The sequence below is a fragment of the Heptranchias perlo genome, chromosome 23 (assembly GCF_035084215.1).
Source record: "Heptranchias perlo isolate sHepPer1 chromosome 23, sHepPer1.hap1, whole genome shotgun sequence".
In the NCBI taxonomy this organism is placed as follows: Eukaryota; Metazoa; Chordata; class Chondrichthyes; order Hexanchiformes; family Hexanchidae; genus Heptranchias; species Heptranchias perlo.
In genome coordinates, this window is record NC_090347.1 from 7,654,779 (window position 1) to 7,670,588 (window position 15,810).

General features: G+C 43.5%; 1 protein-coding gene across 9 annotated transcripts in view; it reads right to left on the reverse strand.

Annotated features, from left to right (window-relative positions):
- pecam1a (platelet and endothelial cell adhesion molecule 1a) overlaps nt 1-15,810 on the reverse strand; it is an 80,992-nt gene that overhangs the window by 56,203 nt on the left and 8,979 nt on the right. For all 9 annotated transcript variants that reach the window (XR_010966944.1, XR_010966945.1, XM_068003926.1 and 6 more), the window contains exons 3-6: nt 15,421-15,720; nt 10,610-10,903; nt 7,505-7,786; nt 5,359-5,655 (exon numbers count right to left, since the gene is read on the reverse strand). Coding sequence is in view for 7 of the 9 variants with exons in the window: in XM_068003926.1 (XP_067860027.1) it covers nt 5,359-5,655; nt 7,505-7,786; nt 10,610-10,903; nt 15,421-15,720 (1,173 nt within the window). In the remaining 2 variants the exon portion in view is untranslated. The remainder of the gene's footprint in view (nt 1-5,358; nt 5,656-7,504; nt 7,787-10,609; nt 10,904-15,420; nt 15,721-15,810) is intronic.

Consider the following 15,810-nt stretch of genomic DNA (forward strand, 5'->3'; position numbering starts at 1 on the left):
AAGAATGCTATCACTGAGCCAAGGCTGACAATTACTTGTGATACTTGGTGACTGAAGACACCTGTAGATCTTCTATTTTAGTATACTGATGGGGTTAATGGAAAAACATTCTTCAGTATCTTAAAACTATTTTCCAGCTTATACCATGATCATACTAATAATGTATAACAATTCTAATACTGTGAGTCACATGATCACCATAGAAACTGAATAGAAGGATTGCATAGAACCCGCTGGATACCTTCGACATATTAAACATGTAACATGATTGGAGACAGGCTAATTTACAGTTATTATAACAGTGACGCAATAACAAAAACTCATATAGAGACAATGAAGACAAATGTACAAAGCAAGACATATAAACAGCAGAGCTCATTATTATGCTTATAAAAATAGGATATGTCACCCTAAATCCTCATTGTTAAAATATTAGCAGTTAGTTCTGTGATTTGAAGCTACATTCAGATAGCGCTACAGTTAAACGCGTAACAGGAGTTACTTAGTGAAATGCAACTTTCAATGAGACTGCAACAACACGGAAAATCAAAGGTAAAAATATTACTAGCATATTAGATTCTAAATAGAAACAACATCAATTACTTGTAGTTGCTTTATGTAATGGTGTATTATGGGAGAAATTGTTTTAAATTAAAAGGTACAGTGGAATGTTGGGATGAACCTTCTTTAATGTTTTTGTTTCTGATCTAAAAATTATTTATTCTCCCTTTCACCTGGTATTGTATGTTAAGCAGTGATTCTTCGTTAGCAGGGAATGCCTATCATGGCTGGAAATACCATCTCGTTAAACAAATTGAGTTGAGAACAATTTCTAGATTGCAGCTCAGTGTAACTCATCTCACCTTTTGTATTTTTCTGCCAATTAATTCTACATGTTACACAACACAGCCCTACAACAGAGATTACTCCCAACACATATCAGGAATGGTTTTTTTTGGAAAGCTATTCAGTGATGGATCAACTACTGAATGGTTGATTTAAGAAAAATCTTTATTCTTTCTGGGGACAAAATGGCTACAACGAATACTCTATCATGCAAGTCTGTGTCCTCTCAAAAAGTCTCTTGCAGTCTGGCTGCTAATATAAAAGACTATCAAAATTAATTTAAATTAACATTTGAATACTTATTTGCTGCTGTCTTGTACTACTTAATAGAGAAATTGAAATAGGCTGGGTACTTGTGACGAGTGGTTTAACTCCTGATGCCTCTCCACCATCTACAAAGCTTAAAGTGTGATGGAATACCCACCAATTGCCTGGATTGGTGCAACCCGCAACAACACCCAAGGAGCTCAGTACCATCTAGGACAAAGCAGTCCGCTTGATCGGCTCCCCTGTCATTAAACTCAATATCCACCCATTCCATCACTGGCGCACTGTGGCTGCAGTATGCACTACCTACAGGATGCACTACAGCAATTTGCCAAGCTTACTTCAACAGCACCTCTCAGCTGAATGGCCTCTATCATTAAGAAGAATAAGAGTAGCAATGTCATGGGAACACCATCACCTGCAAATTCCCCTCCAGGGCACACATCAGCCTGACTTACATATATACCACCATTCCTTTATCATCACTGGTCATGATCGTGGAATTTCTTATCTAACGCCATCATGGGAGCACCATCACTACTGCAGGGGTTCAAGAAGACCCACCACTACCTTCTTAGGGCAACTAGTGATGGGCAATAACTGTGGCCTTGCCAGCGTCCCCCACATCCCAAGAACTAATAAAAAAAAGTAAGCAGTAACAAAGAAAAACAGCAGTTCTCCAGTAATATATGGAATATAACTATTTATCCTCAAATAATAGAAAAAGCAGTTGTGTCTCTGCACTAAAACTAAAAATGAAATTGGACCTGAGACATAGGCCTACATTTTAACCCCACGAACGGGTGGGTTGGGGGTGGGTGGGAAGGTAAAAATTGTAAAGAAACTAAAACTCGACCCTGACCCGCCCACTTCCGGTTTTAACGGAAGCAGGATGAGGGGTGGGCGACTAACCTGCTCTTAGGAGGCAAGTTGGGGGTTGGTCAGTGAAAGCTTTCAAAGAGGCTGTGGGCCTTCATTTTTACAGCTTTTTTATTTTTAACTCCTGGGGGCCGGGATTCCCGGGCCTACTACTTCATTCCATGTGAGAGGAGGCGAGAAGGCCTGAAACAGCAGGTTAGTGCCCTTATTGACAGCTTGTGGGCCCGGAGGAGCAGGAGTACTTCACCCAGGCCCAACAAGCCTACCTGCAGCGATACCCCCCCCATGATCTCCGAACCCCCTCCACAATGTCTGACCCCCCCCCACCACGATGAATGAACCCCCTGATGACCAACTCCCCTGATGACCTCCGATTCCGATGGCCCCCTCCCCCCCCATCTAAGACTTAGCTGCTCGCATCCACTTCCTTGCTCTTCTCCCATCCGACTGACGGCAGCCGGAAACCGACAAAAAAAATAAAAGACATCCTTACGTCAAAATTGTAAGGATGTCCGGGAAACCCGTACTTTCGAGTTTCCCATCAGGAATTGCTCCCCCCCACCCTCTTCCCGGCTCCAGGTTAAAATTTAGGCCATGGTCCTTTGACAATAACTTTACCTGAGGTTCACTACCTAAGTTCTCACATGACTCCTATCAATCTCTCTCTCTCTGGCTACAGAAGGACTGCTCAACTGGGTGCATGCTTCCAGAGATATACCTTTAGTGCTGTGTGAAGTTCAACCAGGACAAGGAAAATCAAAGTAAGTATCTCTCATAATTGTGCCAGGCTGTCAATCATCCATAGAATTTCAAAAGACAATCGGGCTGCACTTCCCAAAAACTCTCCAAGATGACAACCCAGTGATCCACTCAATTCAATAAATTGAGAATTATGTATACGGCTAAACAGAAATATATGCAAACACACCTATTCAAAAATTCCAAAAGGGGCAACTATTGCCCATCCAATAGCTGCTAGAACAATCCATTTATCACCAAGTAAAGAAAAAGCCCTTTGAACTCAATGGACCCTTTACAGAACAAATTTAGCAGATAAATACGGTTGCAATTAAAATATTAGCATATTAACACCTGAAATAAGAACAGAAAATGATGAAAACACTCAAAGTCAGGCAGGGTCTGCAAAGAAATGAAGATTTAATGTTTCAGGCACAGCTCTTAGGCATAGCGCAGAAAGATTTATTCAGTGGGGGGATCGCACGCCATTAACAGAACTTGTTGGATTTTCCTTCCAATAATTTCAATGGGTTCTGTAAGAGCTGTGTGCTCCAACCTTGCCCAGGCAGTAAAGACAATAATCTACCCCTCCAAGTGAAATGACTTTGAGCTGTCTCTGTCTAATTTTCAATAATTGTGAGTCCACAGCAAGCCCTTATATATAGCTTGACATCAATCGGCTCTGGAGAAGATGCATAGAAAATGAAATGCCACACAATTGCAATAGGACTGCTGTTCTGAATTCTGGATTAAGAAGTTGAGGCGGAGAAGAGGGAGCTTTACCATGGAACTGATCTGTGCTACATCTGATGCTGATGTGGGAGCAAAGGTGGAAAGTAATTAAATTCTCTGGGAATGCTTTAACTCACATTGATGAGTACAAATTAATTTAAAGGAAAATTATTATTCTTATACAGTTCACTCTCATCTGGTAGTGCATCACTCATTGTTCTATTGGGGACACAAGAGTTATGGAGACATCCACATTCCAAATGCCCTATCCTGGCATCCATTGAAGGAGTAAACGTTGATTTGAAGACATTGTGTGGAAGGGAACTAAAGGTGGTCGGTGAGGAGCAATATGTCCAATGCCATTCAAAATACCAACAGTATGATGAGAGGTATTCTGTTTGAATGTTGATGAGACTTCTATTAGAATTTATAAATGTTACAGAGTTAATGAACAAACACAGTGTGTGGTGTTAGAAGAGTTTGGAAGCCGTGAAGTTGAGAGTTATTAACTGAATATTAGTAATTTATGTACATACTGTACACACAAATCAATAGAATACAAAACCCACTGCAGATTTGAATTCCTTTGAATATTGAATTATCTTTGAAAACCAAAATGGATATTTCAACATCAGATTATAAAACATTGCGTGCATCATGCAGTACATGCCCCAACAGTTATTGTTATTTCATTGTGAATTCACACAGCTTGGATTTTCTCCATGGCTGCTGAAAGTAGACATCGTTATCAATAATATCAGAAATAGGGCAATTATTTAGTTAGTATTTTGCCCTAGTTATGGGGATGTCTGAATGTAAACACATAGGTCCGGAATTTCCTGGAAAGTTATGGTGTGACTATGGCGTAAGAGTGGCTTTGTTAGGAAATTCGTGTAACTGATTTATGCCGGTTTTATGCTGAAACGTTGTCACTCGCGCAGATTTCCTCAATCGTTCGTGCTGCTTCTGAGTTACGTCCGCCAAAATTCTCTGTTGCTCATTTAAATAGTTCTATTAAAACCGGCAGAAACTGCAGCATAATTTCTTTGTAAATGCAATCCAGGAAATTCCAGGCCATAAATATTTACCAAGTAGACATTTCTCACCTGCCACTGCTTTGCACTGACCAGCCAATACCCTCCTTTATAATAAAATTCCCTTTTAATGGATTGTGAGGGAGTCGTTTACACCATTTAGCTCCAGTCTTCCCACTGAAAACAAAACTCTAGGCCAAATAAAACTGTAGAGAGGACAGGGAACACCAGCATCCTCTAACCTTGTCTCAGATGCCAATAGCATCTGGACCAGAAAAAGGAAAACCTGTATTGTGGGGAATGTTGATCTCTTACTGCACTTTTTTGAGGTCTTTCTCCTTCCCCAGAGTACTTGGGAACAGGGAGAAAATGATATGCGTGTAGATATTACTTTCCACTGCTACTGCCCATGTGTAATCTCCAGTTACTGTCAACAGTAATATTGCTCTTCCACTATCATAGAATTACATAGAATATACAGCATAGGACCAGGTCATTTGGCCCAACAGGTCTATGCCGGTGTTTATGCTCCACACGAGCCTCCTCCCACCCTTCTTCATCTAACCCCATCAACATTTCCTTCTATTCCTTTCTCCCTCATGTGTTTATCTAGCTTCCCCTTAAATGCAACTATGCTAGTCGCCTCAACTACTCCTTGTGGTAGCGAGTTCCACATTGTAACCACTCTCTGGGTAAAGATGTTTCTCCCGAATTCCCTATCAGCTCACAGATATTATCTCTATACAGCAATTGGACAAGATTTAATTAAAAAATTAAATGGCTAGCAATCACTGCACAAGAATTCCAGGTACAGTTTAATTTAGAAGAATTTACTGGAAGAAAACAGATACAGTGATCTTACCTTTTACAGTTATAGTAACATTCTGACTCTTTTTCGTTTGAGTTCTTTGATTTGCAGAATTTGATGCCTCACAGGAATACATTCCACTGTGTTCATTGTTAACTGAGATAATGTAATGGACTGCTTCAGTTGAATTTAACGTTCTTTGATGTAAAGGTACTCCTGATATTTCTTTGTAAAACTTGTAAGTTATTGGACAAGATCCCTTCGACACAGCACACGTAAGAGATACATTACCATATTTCACCACATTACCATCAGTGGGAGTTGACTTTAAAGTTGGTTTGGAAACTGGTACTGTTATAAAAAACAACAAATAAGACCATCAGACACAACGGCTCTGATATTAACAGGGAGGTCGGGGGAGTGCGGTAGCGCAGGGAAAACCCGGCATGGCTGGAGACGTGGAGGCCCTGCCGATCTTAACGGCGGCCTCATTTAAATAATCTGCTGCAGACTCCTGCCTGACAGCCCAACAAATTGGCAGCCCGGCTGGCGGCAGGAGCGCGAGCAAGCGGCAGAAGGCCGCAGCTGGAGCCCCGTGAGGATAGTTCCCAGCGGTCAGTACAGGATGAAGGCTCCGGGCCGCCATCGGGAGGGGGGGAGAGCGAGGACAATGGGGCCGCCAAAGGGCGGGGGAAACGAGAACAACGGGGCCACAGTCTTCCCATCGGGAGGTGGGGGTGAGAACATCGGGGCTGTGATCCAGGCTGGGAGAGGCCAAAGGCTTACTTGTGAGTCTTGGGGGATCACTCCTGCGCCTCCTGGCCCAAAAGGAGTGCGAAAAAGCACCTCCCGTCTCGGAACTGCTGCCGGGAATTCCACAGCGCGGGCCTCCCCCTCACTCAATGATAAATTTAAGTTATCGGGTCACGACTTTTGAATGTTAATTAGGCCCCTGCCTGCCTTTTACAGGTGCTTTGTCGATGGTCTGATGTTTGTTTGTTAAATTTTAATCGGGCCTGAATGGGGTTGGGTTGGGGTCAGGCTGCTCAATCCCGATATTTTAACTCCCTCCCACCGCCCTGACCCTCTCCAGCCCATCAGGTGGGGGGGGGGGGGGGAGTAGGGTTAAAATCGAGACCAGTGTGTCTCACTGTCAGTTTTCTGGCCCTAGGTAACGCTGCTAGCGCAAAGTTAGCCAATATTGTAGCGTCAGACCTTTTGCATAACTATTCATAGCTGTTTGTGCAGCTTTGGCTTTGTGCAAGGGGCTAGCCTAATGAGGGTACCACTAAATCATGCCCTAGCTGAAATTTAAAGCAATGCAGTCCGTTAAAGGTAAGTGGCTAAATAGGGGGCAAAAGTTCCTCAAATTGTGAGGAATTTTTGAGCAGCTGAGATGCCTGCAGCTGTGCTCCTAGCTGCTGGCATGGGTAGATCGTCTTGGGGGCAGGGTTTTGAAAAGAACAAATTAACTTATCTAAAATCTTTGGGCTGCCCCTGGGGCCACTGCAGATCTTCCAGTGTCTGGGAGTCCTGGTGCAAGTTCCAATACCTTGTTTCGTCCGACACCCAACAGTTGGACGAGCAGGAAACTGAGACTGGAAGGTGGGAATGCCCCCTCCCACTTTGTTTGAATGGTTATTCTGGGCCCGCCCATTACAGCACATCAAGGGATGCCGCAAAATCTTGGCGTAGCGCATTGGGAATGGGGATCTGATATAACAGGTCTCCGGCCCTCCTTCCTCTTCACTGCACTGTCGACTGAGCATTTCACAGTTGTCGGGAAGAGGAATATCTCCCCTCTGGCCTGCTGCAACTATTTATTCCAGTTTTTATTCCCATAATAAATCTTATTTAGAGGTTGTCAATAACCACAAAACATGGCAATACTGAAAGGCTCAAAAACTCTGGCTGGTTATTAGCAAAATAGAAAGTGATGTAAAGGAATTTTCAGGGCATGCAGCAAAAGCAAGAAAATAAAAGGGGTGAATTTCCTTGGGGCTTCTCCTGCTCCGTCGCTGTTACTTCAGCAGAAACCCCGGAAAGCAGGAGGAGCTCAAGGAAATTTCCCCCCATTGTCTGCAAACCCAGGTGCCACTGCCTGCTTTGATTCCTGACACCAATAACATTGCTCAGTTTATAGTCACCAAGAGCATTTTGGGCTCTGTACTTCCCAAATCATAGTAAATATCAGTCTTACCTGTCACAATCACCTGTCTTTTCATACTTTTCAATGCATCATTCCATTTTGCATTGCACTTGTATTCTCCTGTATCATTTGCAGTTGCTGTTTTAGAAACTTCCACTGCAAAATCACTAATAGCATTTGTATTTATTGGAGTCACACCCTTCACAATTGTTAATTGAGGTTGTACACCTGGATTCGAAGATATAAGCTGAACAATGCATGTCATGGTTAGCTTATCGCCTTCAAATATTTCATTTGAGGGTTCAATTGTAAATTCCGGATCTGAAAATGGATCTGAAATGATAAGTTAGATATAGTGGGTAAACACTGGGTAACAGTGGTTGATATCTTTACAAAATTAACATATTTATTCTTCCCTGATTTTTAACTTATTGCTTTCCTGTTAGTTCACTCTGTACCATTTCCTGGCCAAGAGCACAGCTGGAGTGCCTGTCTCTCAGTCTTTGCCAGCTGAGGAGAATTGCTGATTTTCCTTTCCTGTAGAAACAGGGAAGCTCCTAGGCCCTGAAAATCAATTGGTGCCCTCCAGCAATGACTCTGCCGGTTTAAGAGATAAGTGGGAGGGCACCTAATTTGCACGAGGCTAGCAGCTCCTGTGTAAGGGAGCTGATCTCAATTCTATTTTGCAAAAAAAAAATCTGTCCAGTCTTCAGGGGTCTAGGTTGCTAACCTTGCCGGCTCTCCCTCCCATAGGAGGGGCCCATCTCCGCCCATCTGGAGGCCCATACGCCTCATCTAAGTTGGCGTACCAGCCTCCGGTTCAAAGCCAGGTCCTGACTGAGCTGGGGAAGTGGGAAGTCCCAGTGTAGGGTGTCCCCACCTCTGGAGCTGCCCCAGACATCATTTGCCTTGTAACGGGTGGGCGGAGGTTTTGGCCATTACAAGGCTGCCTGGAAAATCCCAGAAATGTCGAAGAGCTAGCATGACTGAGCCCCTGCCATCTTCTACTGGTTTCTGCTGGACCCGCCAGAGTTATGAAGGAATCAGCGGAAAACCCCATGAGGAATTTCGAGGCCCTAGTCTCTGCTCAACACCTCTGTCACACAGCATGGTGGAACTATGCAGTGCATTGTGCTGTTAGATGTTTCAGAATTTTCAAGGATTACATAGAATTACATAGAATATATAGCACATAAACAGGCCATTCAGCGCAACAGGTCCATGCTGGTGTTTATGCTCCACACAAGCCTCCTCCCACCCTTCTTATCTAACCCCATCAACATATCCTTCTGTTCCTTTCTCCCTCATGTGTTTATCTAGCTTTCCCTTAAATGAATCTATGCTAGTCACCTCAACTACTCCTTGTGGTAGCGAGTTCCACATTCTAACCACTCTCTGGGTAAAGAAGTTTCTGCTGAATAGAGCCTTTCTTTCAAACCGAATATATTCATGCACATCAAGTTTGTTGTAATGCAAGGTGGGAAAGAACTGTTAAGTGTACAGTTTATCCCACAATAAAATTAAAATGTCCATTAGTATGAATCTCCTTTTTGCTGATGCTTGTGCATTAAGAAACAGAAAATGATGAAGAAGGTGGGATTCCTCATCACTACATGAAGGTGGGTGGGAAATATTGGTCTGTACAGTGTACAGTGTACAGTCGAGTATCTTGTGAGAGTGAGTGGAGGTAGAATGTTAACTGGGAGGAAGTGGGCCGGGCTGGGGCGGGGAGGTTGTGCGATTCTTGTACCACGAGGAATGGGATTCTGAGGCAGGTATCTCAGGCTTTCCCTCTTAATTTTCTTCCAGATTCACTGGAAGGATGCCCAAATGGAGGGGCACCAGAAGTAGTTGGAAGTAGGAGGATCTGAGAGGGCAGACAGGAGAGGGGGATCTAAAAAGTAAAACCTTTTTCTTTCAGCTTCCCTATGGATATTCAGGCCTGGATCTGTGCCTGTAATTCCATGCCTGTTTCTAGGTCCAAAGCCCTGCGGAAGGCAACTCTGCATCTGCGGCATGTTGGGACCATGCTAATGACCTGAACCTACAAATCCAGGCTTGTGCCTGTCTGAATAAATGTATGTGAGCAGCAGCAGCAGCAACAACAACAACTTACTTTAATGTGGAAAAATGTCCCAAAGCCCGTCACAGAGGCATAATCAGAAATGAATGGATGCCGAGCCAAAGAACGATATATTGGGGGGAGGTGGGGGACCAAAAACTTGGTCAAAGTGGTGAGTTTTAGGGGGATTCTTGAAGAAGAAGGAGGATTCTAGGCAGCTGAAGGCATGGCCGCTAATGGTGGGGTGAAGGGGGGGAAATACACAAAAGGCCATAGTCGAAGGAATGGAGAGTTTGGGAGGGATTGTAAGGTTGAAGGAGGTTACGGATAGGGAGGGGTGAGGCCATGGAGGCATTTAAACATTAGGATGAGAATTTTAAATTGGAGACCTTGGGGGACAGAGAGCCAAAGTAGGTCAGCAAGTCCAGTGGTGATGGGTGAGCGGGACTTGGTGCCTGATAGGATATGGGTGGCAGAGATTTAGATGAGCTGAAGTTTAAGGAGGGTGGAGGATGGGAGGCCAGCCAGGGGAGCATTGGAATAATTGAGTCTAGAGGTAACAAAAGCATGGATCAGGGTTTAAGTGGCAGATGGACTGAGATAGGGGAAGAGGTGGCAAAAATTACTGAGGTGAAAGTGGGGGCGGTCTTTGTGATGGAGAGGATATGAGGTCGGAAGCTCAGCTCGGGATCGAACAGGATGCCGAGGTTACGTCTGAGGAATGGAATTGGTGGCAAGAGTACGGAGTTTGTGGTGGAGGCTGAAGACACCGTAACCTGGTTACGCTGGGTTGCCACCATTTTTTGAGGGTTCCACCAGTCTTCTGCTAAAATTACAGCAGGGGACCTGGGAGAACTCATGCAGAATTTCAGGGCCATAGTTTTTAAATGCATTACAGTATATGGTTATGCCGTGTTTCTACTGTTTTTTTGGGGATTCCACTGGCCTCCTGCTGGAGTTATGGTGGGAGACCAGGAGAACCCCTGTGGAATTTTGGGATCCACATAAATACAATGTAGCACAAAGAATTACAAGAATAGAAGTGATAATATCTTTAACTTTGGAGGTATTTCATTATGCCTGAGTTAACTTACCTTGTACAGTGATCTGTACTTTTTTACTGGAGTTTGAGGTACTATCCATGTTGGTCCCTTGGACTTTACAGCTATACACTTTCTCTGTATTTTCTGCCACTTTCAGTGGGTATGTTGCAATAGTTATTTTGGTGTCTTTTATCTCACCGAGGCGGATTTGTTGTTCGTTTTTATATTTATAGAATATGAATGTGAAAGGAGAATTTTCTCCAGATGTTTCACAGCGCAGCTCGGTTGAATTTCCAATAGTCACCTCCATCGGATGTATGGTGAGTACAGGACTCTGTAATTTTCCTAATGTATAAAAACAGGAAATTAAAACATTTCATGCCATTTGAAATCTGTTTTGTGCCAAAGCAAATAGGAAAGAAAAAACCCATCCAGCTGTTCCAGCTTTCCTTTTTGTTTATGGTCCATATTCTGCACCTCAAAAGACCATTTTATCTTTCCTACCTCTCTGTTAGGCAGATATTGCTCATGATTCATGATTCAGTCAGGAAATTTGCCTGTTTCCTTTTTGAATACTGCAACCGAGTCCACATTTCCTACATATGGTGGCAGCCTGTTCAGTGAGTTTAAAATCATGTTGAGCTTGTCCTTTTCTCAGCTTATAATCTATCTCCTCCCTCTAACCGCTTCTGATTATTTACAAATAACTACTCTGCATCCCCTTAACAACTCCTGTCATAACTTTAAAATATTGAATCAAGTCCCTTTCAGTTTTAATTTTTATAATGGGAAAGGGAGTCTCTTCTCACATCAGAATGATTTGAGACCCAGGGCCATCTTTATTAATTTCTTTTATTCATTCATGGGATGTGGGCATCGCTGGCAAGGCCAGCATTTATTGCCCATCCCTAATTGCCCTTGAGAAGGTGATGATGAGCTGCCTTCTTGAATCACTGCAGTCCGTGTGGTGAAGGTTTTCCCACAGTGCTGTTAGGTAGGGAGTTCCAGGATTTTGACCCAGCGACGATGAAGGAATGGCGATATATTTCCAAGTCGGGATGGTGTGTGACTTGGAGGGCAACGGGCAGGTGGTGTTGTTCCCATGTGTCTGCTGCCCTTGTCCTTTTAGGTGGCAGAAGTCGCGGGTTTGAGAGGTGCTGTCGAAGAAGCCTTGGCAAGTTGCTGCAGTGCATCCTGTGGATGGTACACACTGCAGCCACGGTGCGCCGGTGGTGAAGGGAGTGAATGTTTAGGGTGGTGGATGGGGTGCCAATCAAGCGGACTGCTTTGTCCTGGATGGTGTTGAGCTTTTTGAGTGTTTTTGGAGCTGCACTCATCCAGGCAGGTGGAGAGCATTCCATCACACTCCTGACTTGTGTCTTGTAGATGGTGGAAAGTTATTTGAATCCTTCCAAAGCATTTATGTCTGTTAAGTTTTCACACATAATCATCACTGTGGCTGCGCTCCCTTCCAAAGGGAGTTGGGAAGATATGTTAACTGCTGGCTGAAGAACAGCAGCTGACTTCCATCAGGAGAACAGCATTGTCTGTACCAGTCAAAGTTACCACTACCTTGAATTTGTTTGCAATTGGATCCTTCCAGGCAGCAGTTGGTGATCTTTGCCGCATTAGTCAGGCAGCAGCTCACCATTGCATAAAGAAGGTGACTGATACTCTGTTCAGGCGGGTAGTGCAGTTCACATCCTTTGTGATGGAACCAAAGAAACAAAGAGTGCGAGCTATTCTAGTCCATAGATGCAAGGATCACAGGACAGAATGCATGTGACAGTCAAAGCCCTAAACGACAACCTTCTCAATTTCATTCCATTAATGTGCTGCTAGTGTGCAATGCCAATCACCTTATCCTGCATGTGCAAACTAATACTCAGGAAACTGTTATCATGATTTCATCATGCGACAATCTACCATGCCAGCTTACATGACTTGGAACCGTGTATGAGGATGGTTGATTGGTGATCAGGGCTTATAACGTCAGTAGGGCTTCTGCAGACTAAAGGGGACAACAGATATAATGAGGCTCATGTCAGTACAAGAAGTGTGATGGAATAGACAATAGGTATTCTGAAGTCTTGTTTTAGGTGCTGCATAAATCTGGTAGAACTCTGCAATATAGCTCAGCGAGAGTCTCCTGAATCACTGTAGCTTGCTGCATGCTACATAATATTGCAATGCAGAAAGGCTTATTGCTTCCAGAAGCTGAAGGGGATGATGAAGGCGTTGGAGAGGTGGGGGTGGGGTGTGGGGAGTGGGGGTGGGTGGGAGCATCAGTCTTCACAGCATGAGGAGGCTGCACAAGAAGGCAAAGATGTGGAACAAGGCAGCCAGCAGACCAGAGAAAGGAGGGCACAACTTACAGCCCAATGCTTCCAATGAATGAAGGTTGACAATGTCACCAAGGCTCCTAGTTCTCAACAGATTGAAATCATTTTTGACAGATCCCTCCAAGGTCTCACCCCATCCTACCTCTGCAACCTCCTCTTGTCATATGTAATAGTGCACATCCTATGCTCTATTGATTGTGGCTTTCTTGACATCCCCTCTCTCTCATATTGGTGGCACAGCCTTCAGTTGTCTCGGTCCTAATAATGAAGCTCAATCCCTAAACCACTCCATCTTGCTATCTCTCACCCTATTTTCAGAAACAATCTGTTCAGATCAAGTTGAAATTCCACTTTGTGTCTGGAGGAGCTATTATTTGTATTACGTGAAATTGAATTCTGAATTACAAAGGAGATTAGAGAAAACACAGTCTCTGTTGAAATACCAGAGAATTTGCAGTCATACTATCTGGGAGCAAAACAAAGCCCTTTCTGATGCAATGGCAGTGGAACGTTGGGTTGGTGGGACTTCCACCTGTCTGTAATTTGCACTTCTAACTCTAGCCAACCTTCTGGGGTCAGGGCATTTCAGGTTGGCTCCTATGGCATTTATGGCACAACTAGGATGTCCACCTGAGATGGGAGATGGAAAATCCAAAAGAGTGACAAGGATCATTTAAAAAACAGAAAAGAACAGCTGGTCTTAATTGGTCTTGACTGCAAATTCTTCCAAAGCATCCTCATTCATCTTACTTCCCAGATTTCCTGATGTGCAAATGCACATTTGCATACACTCACTCTCGCACCCCCCCCCCCCCCCGAACACACACACGCACACACACTCTCTCACTATCTGTATATATTAGCATTCTGAGAGGAGGTGAGCTGGGAGAGTATCAATGAGGAATGGTGTAATTTGCATTTACGATACAAATGGAAGTGCATTGTTTTTATATGTAAAATCTGTTTGGGTAAATCGATTTAAAGAATCATTCACTCTTCAGCTGGATTATAAAAGTGTCAAAAATTGCAAAGCTGAATTTGGAGCTATACAGAGGACATTGCTACACTGAACTATACAGTTGTTCTCCATTTCGTATTGGCAAGGATCATGTGACCTTCTTTCAATTTAGTATACTGTATTCACTGCTCACAACGCAGTCTCCTCTACATTGGAGAGACCAAGCGCAGATTGGGTGATCGCTTTGCTGAACACTTCCGCTCAGTCCGCAAACGTGACCCTGACCTGCCGGTCGCTTGTCAATTTAATTACCCGTCCCACTCCTACTCTGACCTCTCTGTCCTCGGCCTCTTACACTGCTTCAGTGAAGCTCGAGGAACAGCACCTCATCTTTCGAGTAGGCACTTTACAACCTTCTGGACTCAGCATTGATTTCAATAACTTAAGATCATAACCACTGCTCCCATTTTTTTGGACAGTAGGTGCTGGTAATGGTTCTGCTGTTGCCAATTACAGCTCCTCTAGACCCATCTTTTGTTTCTTTACTTGTCCCTATACCACCCTCCTTGCCTTGCACCATCATCCCTTTTGTCATTTAATCACTCCGGCCCTCCACCCTATCAGAGATCTTCCCTTTTGTTCTTTCCTCCCCTCCCCTTCCTCCCTTCTTTTTCCTGGTTCTGTACTTGCTTAAAAATTGTTTAACCTTCAATTTCTTCCGGTTATGACGAAGGGTCATCGATCTGAAAGGTTAACTCTGTTTCTTTCTCCACAGATGCTTGCTGAGAATTTCCAGCATTTTCTGTTTACAGCATCAGCAGTATTTTGCTTTTGATCATGTTACCTTAAATTTGTATAAAATTAAAAGGCAAATCCCAGAAGGGAAGATTTCCTCTGTTCTCTGCGTGTAACAACATCATAAACATGCTATTTATGAATGATGTATGACTTCATTAAATATAGTGCACAGAGGCATTCTTCCCATCCCCCAATTTGTTCTACAACAGTAATAATCAAAAATACCCATTGGGAACACCTTGGTTGGAATCTTGGTACTGGTCCCATAGGTGTCAGCCATAGGTTCAGTGGTAGCAGTCTCACCTCTGATACAGAAGGTGATGGGTTCAAGTCACACACCAGAGACTTGAGCACATAATCTAGTTGGCACTTCTGTGCAGTACTGAGGGAGTGCTGCAGTGTCAAAGGTGCCTATCAGATGAGATGTTAAACTGAGGTCCCGTCTCAGATGGATGTAAAAGATCCCATGGCACTATTCGAAGAAGAACAGGGGAGTTCTTCTTGGTGCCCTGACCAATATTTATCTCTCAACCAACAGCTAAAACAGATTATCTGGTCATTATCACATTGCTGTTTGTGGGACCTTGCTGTGTACTAATTGGCTGCCATGTTTCCCACATTACAACAATGACTGCACTTCAAAAGTACTTCATTGTCTTTAAAGCGTTTTGGGACATCCTGAGATCATGAAAGGTGCTACATAAATACAAGTTCTTTCTTTATATTTCGTGTTGTGCTGTTATATGTTTCATATTTCACATTACCTTTAATTGTTACAAATGTTGGTTGACTTTTTTCCCTTTTACTTCCTGCAGCCACAACACAATGATAGTATCCGGAATGTGATGCTCGGGCAGATTCTATAGTATACCGTGTATGAGACGTGTCATTTTCCAGTAGGATATCTTCATTTTCTCCCTTATAAAACAAGTATGAAATCTGAGATGGTAGACCAGGAGGTATAGTGATATCTGCTGAACAAGTCAGGATAATGGTGCTTCCCTCTTCAACATTTTCCGAATATTCAGGGTCAGATTTTATATGTACATTGTTTATAGTCACACCTGTGAGAGAAAAACAGGAACATAAATTAGCTTCTATTTATAGATTGATTTTTCCCCCCTATGCAGTACCTGCACAGAAACCAAAGTTGG